The sequence below is a fragment of the Eupeodes corollae genome, chromosome 1 (assembly GCF_945859685.1).
Source record: "Eupeodes corollae chromosome 1, idEupCoro1.1, whole genome shotgun sequence".
Taxonomy (NCBI): Eukaryota; Metazoa; Arthropoda; class Insecta; order Diptera; family Syrphidae; genus Eupeodes; species Eupeodes corollae.
Window position 1 is genome coordinate 177,072,102 of NC_079147.1, and position 14,629 is coordinate 177,086,730.

The 14,629-nt window shown below is 30.7% G+C and overlaps 1 protein-coding gene across 1 annotated transcript in view; it reads right to left on the minus strand.

Moving 5' to 3' along the window:
* The window catches only part of LOC129942313 (uncharacterized), a 228,683-nt gene that overhangs the window by 5,607 nt on the left and 208,447 nt on the right, over window positions 1-14,629 (minus strand). The window contains exon 5 of the mRNA XM_056051184.1: window positions 3,349-3,471. Within this exon, the coding sequence (XP_055907159.1) occupies window positions 3,349-3,471 (123 nt within the window). The remainder of the gene's footprint in view (window positions 1-3,348; window positions 3,472-14,629) is intronic.

The following is a 14,629-nucleotide window of genomic DNA, read 5'->3' on the forward strand; positions in this document are numbered from 1 at the left end:
AAATTTCGATGAACACAAAAATTTTTTATTGCAATATTTTGTTGTGTGTTGCTTGTTTGGAATAAAGTCTGATCTAGTTTTGTAAAAAAAAAACAGGTATAAAATAGTTTACAACACCATGTCCATTTAAAAGCTAAGATGAACAAAGTATATGTTGTAACTTTTCCCATTTTATTTAAGAAATAGTCTTAGAAAATAGTGTTCCTAATAATCAAACTATGTTTCTGCATAAAAAAAGTAGTAATATCCCAAGATTGTGAGTTTATTACAAACAATTAATAACCAAGGTCTAGTTTAAAGTATACCTCAAGATTTGTCTGGTATCTTGTCCAGCTGATCTGATTAATATTAAAAGAAGTCGATATGTACAAATAGTGCTAAAAATGTTTTTAATTTTACTACATTTTCATTTTAAAAGGAGCCTTATATCTTTCTTCATTAAACACAAGCGTCGTTTTTTAGTTTTCGTTTGAAAGTTTTTGTTTCGACATTTTTTGACGTTTCAAAGCCCTTAGAACCTTAAATAAAAGTTTTAAGAGAGATGGCTGTGCGAGCAGTACGTAGGTTTGTACTTCACCTCTCATATTTCATTATCAACTAAAAAAGATATCGGCTTTTGAAAGATCTAATTTTATAGATAGTAATTTAAAATTATTCCGAAAGTGTTGTAAAGTATATCCGTTAAGTGTTCTATTTTTATATCAATTTAATAAAAGTGACTATGTATTTGTTTGAACCCTAATATCTTACGATCCAATTAGACAAGTGACTTCAACTAAGTTAAATATTACGTATAGTGATACCTTATTTGTATAAATTGAAAAAAATACCTAACATTTTTGGTAACAGAAACCTGATGTCGCTTTTAATATTTTAGGAGCAAAAAAAGCCAGCAAAATTAGCTTTGTGTCGACTTGAAAATGTTGAAATATCTCGCCGTTTCAAGATCCACTAGAGTCGAAATGAAAAAGATTTTTAGAAAGATATCTGTGATATCTTAACCCTAAATATCTACGAACCAATGACGCTAGAGGACTTAAATTAAGTTTTGTATTGTACATTGTTACGTGATACCAATTAAGTAAATATTTAAAAAAAATCAATGAACAGTTTTTTTTATAAATCAAAAAGCTGAAAAGAATTGTCACCTCGAAAATTTACGAACGAAAAATGATTTTATCTCCAAAACAATTTGTTAAAATTTTTGAGGAAAATCAAGTTGACAGTTTTTTTGTAAAAAATTAAAAACCAAAAAAAACTCAGAGTTGGTAAAAATTGAATTTCGACTCAAATATCTTTCAAAAACTTAGATTTTGGCTTCCAACTTATTTTATATAAGAAATATTTGTTTTCAATGTTCCGTATAGAAGTGATAGTTTTTTTTACAAAAATAAAAACCTAAAAGAAAATTTAACAAAAGTTGGTAAAAATTGATTTTCCACAAAAATATCTTTTTAAAAATTTGAAATTATGCCTTCCAACTAATTTTAACTTATAAGAAATATCCGTTTTTAACATTTGGAAAATTTTTTAGAAATATCGAATTGACAGTTCCTAAGAAAAAATTAATAAAGTTGGGTAAAAACTAATTTTTCGTTCTTTCAGACTCAAATGGCTTTTCAATAATTAAAAATATTGTATTCAAACTTTTTTTATATTCACAGATGTTCTGTAGTTTTTTTTATAAAAATCTAACAGTTCGTTATTTCACCAAAAAAAATAAAATCTACAAAAAATAGTAAGCAAATTTGGTAAAAATTGATGTTTTGGTACTTGATATCTCTCGAATTAATTTCATTCATTCAATTTGTTAAAATTTAAGATATTGCTGGTTAAAATTGGTAAAAATTTGTTTTCGACTAAAAATCTATTTAACAAAACTAGATTTTCAAACTAATTTATTTCTTAATATGACAAATATTATTAGTAATTTTTAAATTTTTTAAGAATTATTGAAGTCACAAATTTTTTAACCCAACACGAAAGCCTACAAACTTTTAAGCAAGACTAATCGACAAACGGGATGGAAAGTTATCATTGTGCGTCGCATCCCATTTTTTTTTTAAATCCCGCTTAATTGGTAAAAATTCTTTTTCTTCATCAACATATAAATATTGTTCGTGTTGTTTTATAACTTTTAAGACAGTCAAACTACTACAAAAAATAATGTTAGTTTCTTGATCTTACATCTCGATTATATATCGAGATTAATTCATTCTTTAAATAAAAAAATTGGCTTTACAAAATATACCATTGAAAAATTTGTAGAGGGCACCAAGCCTGTATTTCTTTTATTGATTTCAACCGTCATCAACGAATAAGTTAAATAGAGTCATAGTTCTTAAAAATATGCCAAGAGCAGGTAAAGATTACTTGTGTCATTCAAACAAAAATTGTATAGGTACTTCAAAATAAGTGTAGCAATTATTTGAAATACTCAAAATAATAAAGTTTTTCCAATATAATTGCCCTTTTTCATGTTTAATATTATATGATATCGGACTTGTGATTCTTTTGAAAGGTTTACTTATTTTCTTTTAATTCATGCCTGCAACAATTCATTTTTGATGAAAGCATTTTATTTTCCAAAATAAACTTAATTCAACTATCAAAACGAATAGGTAGGGTATAGTATGTAGGGGTATGACATACGCACATACTCGTATACAAAATACACGTTTCAAATTCAATAAAATTGTTTGCCTCAAAAATGTTGACAATCATCAATAAATAAATACAGCACAATAAAAATAAGAATTGTTATTGGAAACAATTTTTTTTTTGTGTAGACTAAACTCTAAGGTTATACATATGTTATATGTCTGTGAATGTGTATTTAGAAACTCCTCTCACGTATGAAAAAGGATCTAAAACTGTGATATTTTTTTTAAACCTCTTTTTCAATTTTTGTACGAAGAAAAAAGAAGTAATCAAAAACAAATTATTTCAAAAACTCAAATAACAAATAGCCAGGACGATGATTTATGTTTTTTTTCTTCATTTTTTCGTTCATTTGTCCGCAAAATATTTCAATTGTCCTGTCGTTCTGTCGTCGTCTATTCATTTAGAGGACCTTTTTTCAATGTTCACGTCTCACACATACAAAATATATTTTATCATTGTTCAGCCAAATACAATGAACTGAATTTTTGTTCAGATATATTTTGCGGATAATAATAATTGTTCACTTGTATGTGTTTTACACCTATGAACACTTTGTGGCTACATTTCTATGCTTTTAAAGATTTAAAAATAAAAACCCTTAAAATGTTTCCTACGTTAAAAATATATTTCAAAATAAAAAAAAAATACATGTTCTCATGTGAAAATCTTAAAACCAAAATTTACCTTGAGTTTTCCATACACAAAATGCTGCGGAGTAACGACAAAGTGAATTCCAGATATCGCAGTCTCCATATCATTCCGGGGATCTCTTATCGTACGATGATGTCGCACATGTGATGGGTTTGCCTTGAAAAAAAAATATAGGTTTAAGAGATTTATTTAAAAAATATGTTGTATAATTTCTTAATGTCAAAAGAATTTTACAAATGGATTTACTGAACATTTCTGGTAAAGGTGAATTTTCTATACAGAATCAAAAATTGGCTGATGGTCATGAAGTAACGAAGATTGGTTAAAAATCATTTTTTAAATCTAAAAACCTGAACATATAGAACATTTAGAACAATATTGCATATGTTATGTATTTTCGCCCAAATCCATATCACCCCAAATAGAAATGTCATAGCACCCAAACCCATTTTATTAACATTTTGCGGTTGAACAATTTGGACATAATTAACAAACCCATGGCAGTAAAGCTTTTGAGCTTTTTTACCAATAAAATAACGCCAAGATAGTAAGAATTTCATATCACCCAAAAATACCCCAAAGTTCAAAATCAATGTCATATTGCCCAAATCAACTTTATAGTCTCATAACGCCAAATTACTAATTGACATTTCGCACAAAAGATGTCATGTATTTCAACACTGTAGCATTCTGGAGAAATTTTTGTTTATTTGGGACGCTTCGAAATTTTGAGTCTTACATTGTATCGTCCAAAGGAAGCGAAACGAAAAAAATGTCAAATCGCCCAAGAATTCGATACTTCAGGAAAGCGTTACAAATATTTTTCTTAAAGTGAAAAACGCCACTTTTCAAAATGAAATAAAACCAAATTGTTTGCTTGCTCACAGTGCGTATAGTTAGTCAAATATGCAGCCACCTGCTTGGGATTGCTTTAGGATTTGTGATAGTTTCGAGGTTGTGTGCACGCAAAGTTTCTTTAATTCTAGATTCCTTACATGCAAAGAAACTTTGCTTATGTCCAACCTCGATCCTACCCCAAATCCTTTAGTAAACCCAAACAGGGGGATTACATGCTGCCCCCCTTTATATGCCTCACTGATCATGAGTGTATTAGCAAACATTTTGGGCGTTTTGACATTGAAAGTTGGTTTCGGTGGTATGAAATTTTATTTGGGTTTTGTTATGTTTTCTTAGTGATATTTCTTACGACGACGTTTCTCTTTTTAGACTGAATGTCATTTTATGGGTTACAGTTCTTGAGGTGTAAAGTAACGATGAAAACCATAATCGTCTTGATCCAAAATAAAGGTCATAAAGCCAAACCATTTTTTAAACATTCGTTTGTGCACAATGACAACGTTTTTTTATGTAAAAATCATTAAAAATTCGCGTTGAGTTATTTGACATTTTTGTAATCGGTCCGATTTGTCGAATTGAAAATGTTGACATTTCTCAACGTTTCAAGGCCCCTAGAGACTAAATAAAACATTTTTAGAGAGAGTGAGTTTGTACCTACGTTCGTACGTCCGTACGTTCGCGAAGTTTTTTTCGTCGTCCATAGCTCAAGAACCAGAAAAGATATCGACTTCAAATAAATATTTGTAAACACATAATGATGACGAACGGGCGGCTCTCGAAAAAGTTGCGTGGGAAAATTAAAAAAAGGTGAATATTTAGGTTAACCAAAAATATCTCACGAACCAATAACGCTAGACAGTTGAATTAAATTGTATATATTGTATGTATATTATGACGTAATAAAAATCTTATATAATTTTGGAAAAAGATCCAACTAACGATTGTTTTATAAATCAAAAAAAACTAGAAAAAAACATTTGTCACTTCAAATATTTTATATCCAAAATAATTTTGTGCATTTAAGAATAACTTTTTTGACATCTGGTTAAATTTTGAGAAAAATCGAATTGACGGTGTTTTTTTTTATAAAAACATAAAAAAACATTACTAAAAGTTAGTAAAAGTTGATTTTTTACTTAAATATCTTTTCAAAAATTTGGGATTATGGAATCAAATTTTGTCTTATAAGAAATATATATTCCGTAAAATTTTAAGAAAAATCCAATGAAATTTTTTTCTTATAAAAAAAATCTAAAAAAAACTTTACTAACAGTTGGTAAGAAGGATTTTTGACTCAAATATATTTTCAAAAATTTTAGATTATGACTGCCAACTATATCTTACCTATAAAAAATATTGTTTTTAACATTCGGTAATATTCTGAAACAAACAATAAAACCTGAAAAAAATTACAAAAAAGTCGTAAAAATTGTTTTCGGCTCAAATATCTTTTCAAAAAGAGACTACGATGCGACCCACACTGATAACTTCCCATCCCGTCTGTCTATTTGTCTTGCTTAAAAGTTTTAGTTTTTCGTGTTGCGTTAAAAAAATTGTTTGATTAATTATTCTTTAAAATTTACCAAATAGTTTTGTTAAATAGATTCTTAGTCGAAAACAATTTTTTGCCAATTTTAGTAGCATTTCTTAAATTTTTACAAATTGGATGAATGGAATTAATTTGAGAGATTTGGATTTTAATAAAAGGAACAACTACTGAATATCGAAAACAATATTTTCTGTGAAATAAAAAGGGTTTAAATACAATATTTTTAAAAAGCTTTTTGAGAAGAAAGTAAATTTTTACGAAGTTTTAGTAGTAGTTTCAAGCCAATATCTTAAAGTTTTGAAAAGGTATTTGAGTCGTAAATCAATTTTTATCAACTTTTATTAATTTTTGTGTTTGGTTTTTAATTTGTTTGTAAAAAAACTATTGATTTGATTTTTCTCAAAACTTTACCGAATGTTGAAAACAATATTTCCTACAAGTAAAAATTAGCTGGAAGCCATTATCTCAAAGTTTGATATTTGCATCGAAACTCAATTTTTATCAACTTTTGGTAAAATTTCTTTTTATTTATTAATTTATTTTTTGTAAGAAAACTGTCAGTTTGATTTTTCTCAAAATGTTTCAGAATGTTGAAAACAATGTTTTTTATAAGGTAAAATTAGTCGAAAGTAATAATCTCAAATTTTTGAAAAGATATTTGACTTGAAATTAATTTTTTTCAATTTTTGAGTAAGTTTTGTTTAGTTTTTAATTTAAAAAAAAAAAAGCTGTCAATACGAATTTTCTCAAAATTTTACTTAGAGATAAAATCATTTAGTATTCGTAAAATTTTCGAGGTGACTAATTTTTATTCTTCAGTTTTATTTGATTTATAAAAGAAACCGGTAATTGGATTTTATTTCAAAAAATATATATGTTTGGTATAAAGTTACAATATATTAAAAATTTAATTTAAGTCTCTAGCATTTTTGGTTCGTGAGATATTAAGGGTTAATCACAACTTTCACCTTTTTTTAAACTGCTATTGTAAAAAAACCACCCACGCAATTTTCTTAAGAGCCTTTTCTGCATTATTGTCTGTATGACAAAATTTATTTCAAGTCGATATCGCTACTGGTTGTTGGGCTATGGACGACGAAAAAACGACGCATACGTACGTACGCACGCACAGACATCTTCTAAAAAACTTTTAATTTGACTCTAGGGACCTTGAAACGTCGAGAAATGTCAAAAATTTCAATTTGACAAATCGGACCCATTACAATAACTTCCTGTGGGAAGTTAAAAATTTGAGAAAAAATAAAATTAACAGTTTTCTTACAAAAACTTAATACTAAAACTTGGTTAAAATTAACTTTAGGCTTAAATTTCTATTTAAAAAATTGTGATATTGGTTTTAAACTAATTTTATTTCACAGATAATAATGTTTTCCACATTCAGTAAATTTTCATAAATATCCAACAGTCCGTTTATTTCAATCCATTTCTCATTCATCCAATTTATATTTGTTTTTATAAGAAATAAAGATTTTAAAGAAATGCAATGAAATTGGTAACAATTGGTTTTCGACTAAAACTCTCTTACTAAAAAAATAGATTTTAAATACAAACTATTTCATTAGGTGCTAACTATTTTTGGTAATTTTTAATTTTTTAAATATAATTCAAGTGACAACTTTCTTAACAAAACGCAAAAACGTACAAACTTTTAAGCAAGACAAATCGACAGACGGGATGGGATGTTATCAGTGTAGGTTGCATCCCAGCCTCTATTTTTTAGCTTTGTGACCAATGTTAGCCTTTATGACATCCTAGGATTTTAGTGTTATGGTTTCGGCCAAAAGGAGCAATAGGACAGAATGTCAATGTTTTCTATGAAATGAGAGAAATGTCTCAATATTCCGTTGAAATATTTTCAGAATATTATTCTTAAAAAATTATTCAAAAACATAAAGGATATAAATTCAATGTTTTAAAAATTCTGATAGAGTCAAACGAAGACCCATAAGTTATGTCATAACTAAATAACAAATTACGAAAACTAAACTAAACTGTGCTGCCCACACTCTTAAACTCAGTTTATGGTTGTTTTTAGAAAAAATTGAATATTTTAAGAATGTGGTGCTATGGACAAATTTAAAGGTAAGATTTGAATTTAGGACATTTTAGTCCTGTAAAAAGTATTTATTTTATTTGGGTAGCAGAAAAAACGTAATTTTCCTGACCAGTGTAATTGAAATTGCTTGAATTGAATCACTTGAAAATCGCAAACATCGAAATTTAGAACACGGAATTCTCTTAATTTTAACGTCGAAAGTAAAAGTAATCGATATCGATAAAAGTGAATTTCAGGGCTTTCAATTTCATATCGAGTGAAGTTAAATGTAGAACCTAGCTGAATATTTACATTTGTTTTTTTAATTGGAAAAAATATTTAATAACTTAATCATAATAAACTACGGTATTTTACCTATATGAATTTCTAATAAAATGTAAAATTACAACAAAATGTAAGAGTTTTATATAAAAAGTCTTATTGTTTGAATTTCAGAATTGGAGTTCTAAATCCAGAAAAATATGAATAAACACAGTTATGACCATTTTTTTTATAGACTTGTTGTTTGCAATATCAAATATGAAGTTGATTCACTCTAATGGCAAGACTAAAAGGATATATTACGAATACTTTTCTTAAGATTAATGCGATAATAAAAAAGAAAATGTTTTTTGTTTTGTCTAGACCTATGTATATGTATGTGCAGAACACACATTTCGTGTGAAAGATCAAAGTTACCAAAATAAACATAATATGAAATATACTGTTGATTAAATTAAGTTTTATTAGAAGACAAAAAGAAAATATGACATAATTGAAAGACACAAGTTACTAGACGGGAAAGAACCTTGAAAAAAGAATAAATGCAAAAAGCTTTGTAAAAAATTTCAATAAGACATCAAGATGTTGAACACGAAAATAATGAAATTTAAATTTGTCATTCTTAGAAGTCAAAGTGTAAAGAAATATAACATACTTACACATAATTCTAAGAAATTAAAGATAATTAAAAATTTTGCAAGAACACAGAGGGAGAACTTTTGACCTGTTCCTGTTATTGATTTATATGATTGAACAAATAGAGATATCTCTTAACAGGATATAATACAAAAACATATGACTTTTCTTTAATTTTGAAAACAAATTAAATTTTGGCTTTTGCTGCCTCTTAAACCGTCCATCCGCTCGCTCATATTTTGAGATAATCGTTCTAACATTTCTGCCGACATCTAACGAATAAATGTTTCGATGTTGTCTTTCATTACGTCAACCGTATAGAGGGTTTGTTGCTATAGACATGAGCCTTAGCATAGCCCCACAATAAATACTCAAATCAACTGTTTACCAAACAAGCCACTCAATTAGTCCATTATTACGTGTGCTGTGTAGCATGAGGCACCGTCTTGTCGAAATTACATGTCATACCAGACAAGTTCTTCAATTTTCAGCTGAACTCTATTTTTCGATACAAAATTGCGCCAACATTTCACAAACCAATTCAAATAATTTCGGCGTTGTGGTTAATCGGCTTCATTTCTTCTATTGCTGTATTGGTAAAGGCTTTGCACCATAACTTTTTCCCAAAATTTTACACGCATTGAAGTTACAGAGGCTCAATTGTTGCGAATGATACCGAATTTATAATTCACGGTCAAAATAACAGCTGATACAACTGCGATATTTTCTCTGTTTGAACTCATTATCACACTTAATTATAAGGCAAAAAATTGACAGTTATGTCGAAATTTGTTAATTCATATGGCTTCCGTTTGATGTTTTTATAATTGCGTAAGAATTCTTATAGGATCTTATGTGCTGTGAGCCGCTAAAAGTCGCGAAAACTGCTATATCGTAATTATCTTCGTTTCTATAGGTTTAATAGTGTTAACGACTTTACCAACATTCTAAAACATACAATTTGCTAAAATATTTGAACCAATCATTTTTATACTTTATACGCACAATCTTTTTTAGAGATAGAAGTCAAAAAGAGTGCTTCTCTTAACATGTTTTTTAAATTAAAATAAATTAAAAAGGTTGGTTTTAAAAACTAGAATGATGAAGACATGATTTAAAACACCATAGACTGGTCGGGTTTTCCAAAATGAATTCTTGAATTGCAAATATCCATTACAACCCAATAACAAAAACGGTATCAGTAGCTAAAGATGAATTAGTTGAATGGTTAGTTGATGATTTGTAATTGATTAGAAGGCTAAAAGCACAAATAATAAATTTATTATTTGTTTATTTATTTACTTTTTTTCTACTAACTTAAATGTATTTGCTATCAATTTAATTTCAAAAAATTTCTGAGTTATGACTACTATCTGCCTCTCTTAAGAAAAACTGATTGAGACAATGTAGCAAATTGTAAGCTTAACAATTATGGAAGACACCAATGGACCTTTGGCGGTCCTTAACTTACGACGCGGACACGAGATTTTATAACAATTTTAATGGATTAAAATAGAGTGATGTGAAAACACTAGACTAAAATAATTAACAGTTTCTTGACAAGGAACATACAAATTTTGAAATCTAACAATTTGATGTAAATATGAGACTGGTTTATAGTATATCGTTGATGAAACTTCCATCGCAAGTCAATAAAAAAGTATGTAATAATTTAAAAAAAAATCGCATTCCATGTTATTCTGCATACTTTTGTGAATTTAATAATCTATTCAAGTAAAAACTCATTTTCTGATACACTCCTTTTGGTCACTTAGGACCCATCAGTAATAAATATTTAACTTTTGATGAATGCTCGTTCGGTGAGTCAAAAATAAAACTCCTTATCTAAACTTGTACTAGGTTAGGTAAGGTAAGGTTAACATGGCTGCGGATTAAAAATCCACACACTTAGGCCAAGCGAAAGGCCCGTTGTGATACCACATGAATCTAGAAATTTACTTCTAACTAGTCGAAGCATTTTGAGCTTTTTATAAAGCGAAGAAGATATTTGATATCCTTTTTAGCTAGTTTAATGGGATTATCAAAAGAGTAATCCCCCAGATGAAGTTTGCGTCTAAGTGAAAGAGCAGGGCAAGTGCAGATTAGATGAGAGATTGTTTCCTCTTCTTCTTCGTCCATACAGCTCCTACAGAAGTCATTTGAGGCTACAGTAAGTCGTATTGCGTGTCTGCCTATAAGACAGTGTCCCGTAAGGACACCTATTAGGGAGCTAATATGAAGTCTGCTTTGAGATAACAAGGCTTTAGAGCGCTTTAGGTGCAGTGAAGGCCATATGAGTTTTGTGGCTACGCATGTTGGTAAGTTGTGCCACCTAGAATTTGCTTTCGCAAAAGCTGTTTCTTTTAGCATAAGTTTACATGTAGCTATCGGTATAGCTATTTTCTCCCTTTCAGGTGAAATAGGTATGAATGTTCCATTTTAAGCGAGTTCATCGGCTCTACAATTTCCTGTGATGTCTCTGTGGCCCGGCACCCAACAGAGGTGAATGTTAAATTGCTGCGCCATCTCCATAAGAGACAAACGACAATCGAGGGCCGTGGAAGATTTGGTTGAGACACCTGTCAGAGAAGATGCGGATATCAGAAGTTGATATCACGTTTTCTCTTAGCCAGGAGAGGACCTCTTTGATCGCTAAAATTTCCGCTTGAAAGATGCTACAATGATTAGGGAGCCGGAATGAGATGCTTAGATTAAGTTTTTCTGACTACACACCACTAACAACTCCCTCATTTGTCTTGGATCCATCTGTATAAAAATGAATACTTTTGTTATCCAGGAGTTTTTAGTCTTCCCATTCATCTCTGGATGGAATGGATACCTGGAAGTTTTTTCCAAATAGGGGTTTAGGAATAGTGTAGTCTATGTACTTTGGTAAAGAACCAAAGAGGTTCAAAATGATGGAGTGAGCCACATTGTTATTGGTCCATTGAGATGAGGCGTCGAGTCTTATCGCTGTACTCGCTGCCACTTGTTTACTGAAGATGTCGAGGGGTGTCAGATGGAGGAGAGTGTCTAACGCTGCTGAGGGTGTGGTTTTCAATGCCCCGCTTATGCAGAGACATGCAGTGCGCTGGACTCTGCTAAGTTTGTCGCAGTATGTGACTTCCTCCAGTGCAGTCCACCATACTGCAATCCCGTATATAAGTATTGGGCGGATGACCGATGTGTATAGCCAGTAGGTTATGCGAGGTTAAAAACCCCATTTGCTTCCTATAGCTTTCTTGCAAAGGAAAAGAGCTACTGTAGCTTTTTTAACACTTTCCTATATATTGGATTTCAAACGTAATTTTTTGTCCAATATCAAACCAAGGTATTTGGCTTCATTGGTAAAAATTAGTGGTATACCTTTTATTGAAGGAGGTACAATTACTGGGATCTTGTATTTCCGTGTGAAAAGGACGAGGTCTGTTTTTTGAGGATTAATACTATGTCCGCAGTTATCAGCCCATCTTGTGAGCATATTGAGTGCATTTTGGAGGAGGTCTCTCAGTGTATTAGCATGTTCCCCTGTGACAGCGATAGCAACAACATCGGCATACGCAACCACTCTGTAGCCATCCCTCTCAAGAGATATAAGTAGTTGGTTAACCACTATGTTCCACAGGAGAGGAGACAGAACACCACCTTCCGGAGTGCCTCTACTGACAGACCTTTTTGTTCAAAAATCTCCCAAACTAGAGTTAATGATCCTGCTTTTTAGCATTAGATTAATCAACTTACAGATTGAGTATTCGACGTTTAAGGTCGTTATAGCAGAAGTGATAGCGGATGTGTCAACGTTGTTGAAAGCGCCCTCAATATCCAAAAAGGCCACCATAGTGTATTCCTTTTTCTCTAGGGAATATTCGATAGTTCTTACCAGAGTGTGCAAGGCTGTTTCTTTCCTTTGCAGTAAGCAAACTTGTACTAACTTATCAACTAAAATTCAAACAAAAAAGAAATGGCGATAGATAGGCATACAGATCAAGTAATTTTCTCTTTCCGCAATAAGTTCCAATAACCATTGGTTTAAAATGTTTAATCTCATTAACGTTGAATTAAATTGGCAAGAACTGTATTTAAGAACTATTACATAAAGGCAGGCCATCAATATTAAAAATAAGCAATTTTTACACCAATTGAATAGATTAATATAAATTGGGGAGTGCCCAATAGCGTCCTTAGGTCGCATTGGAAGATTCTCTTGCGGGACATGCTCATTTAAAAAGCAAATCTTTTAAAGTCATGCCTTAAAGCCCATTGTTCTAAGGCAATTTTCAAGCTTTCAATTTCGAAGCTTCTGAGAGCAAAAATTGTTATAAGGCTATAGATCTTGAAGATATTTTTTCTTACAGCACATTGAAAACTCAAAGCTTAGAAGGTGTTACTTTGATTTTCTTGGACAGAAATTATAATTCCAAAACATTTTACACTGAATTATATTCAAGTCAATAAGAGTTTCCTTATCATTCTATTAAACATCTTTAGCCACATTATTAAATTAGTAATATTAAAATCGCTTCAAATACGAACGAGGAAAAAAGTGCTTAAGGTTGAGAAAAATTCCGACCCTTAAAGAAAATATTTAATCAATTTAATTTTCTATTTGCAAATATGCCAATCGCAAATTCCAAAACTCATATTTTCTTAAATCTCAATTGATATGTCTTCGCAAAACTTTCTTCCTTCAATAAGGAGGTGTATAGGTTTATTATCAGACCTGCTCTCTACATTAGATTAGGAAATTCATTCTCTCCCACATTTTCATAGCAAAATTATAGTATTTTATTTATACTTACCTACCTAAATTTTCCCCTCTATAACCTTTACAATTTCCGGAATTCCAACACTGTAACAAAAAACTTTACCTTTCTTCACTCCCTCACACCGTTCGCGGCCGCCCCGCACACAACAACCACCTTCTAAAGCAAAAGAAAATTCCACATAATTTCGTAACACGTATAAAACACCTGGTATCCAGAAAAATTCACACCAAATCCTTTTTCCGCCCTTTGTTGTTATTAAAGTTCCAACTTTATTTATATATCACACCTCCTTATAGCTCTCTAGACTCTAGAGTTTGAATTGTGTGTGGGACCTAAAACTTTTTCCTGCCTCAAAAACTAAAATACCAACAAAAAATCCAAAATAAAAAGACACAACATAATGTTACAAAAAGGATACAAGAGTAGGTATATATGCAACACGAATCACGAGGACCTTTTTCTAGCTTAAAACTATTACTAAATTATTTGGCTTTCAGCTGGTACTCAGAGAAGAGATTGTTATTTGTTTGGTCGACGACGACAACGTAGTCGTTGGTCCTTGTTGTGTGCTCTTGATAGTCGAAGCCCATGTCGTTGTTGTCGTCATCAGGCCCTCTCTTGACCACTTATCAGGATATTTAAACCTAGAATCAGGTTAAGCCCTTTCTATGCCCGGAGAGGAGCAAAAATGGAGAGATTATTTGTGTATGCAAGAAGGATACTAAAAAAGTTTACCCATCAGGCATATGTATGTACGTACATATGCACAAAAAGTGGAAAATTAAAAGTCACATAATTTCATTTTCTCCTTCTTTTGCTTGCAAGGACGTATTATTCATGTGACCTATGTTTATATACCCACATTACCCAAACCCATATACACGAATAGTTTTTTTTTATGAAAACGACACTAATGTCCTTTTTTCCCTTATTTTTTGTGCTCCAATGTTTTGCTTTGAGCCCAATGTTATTCCTATTTTGTGTGTGGTCCTATACGATTTTGGAGACTTTTCAAAAATGCATGGAATTGTTGGGTGAATTCATTTTTTCTGTGCCGTTCTTTATCCTCCTCCCCTACAGCGACACCGCCGTATATTGGGCATGTATCCTTGCAATAGCATTATTGTGTATTCTAGATATCGTCTGCACAAAAAAATACAGCTTTGC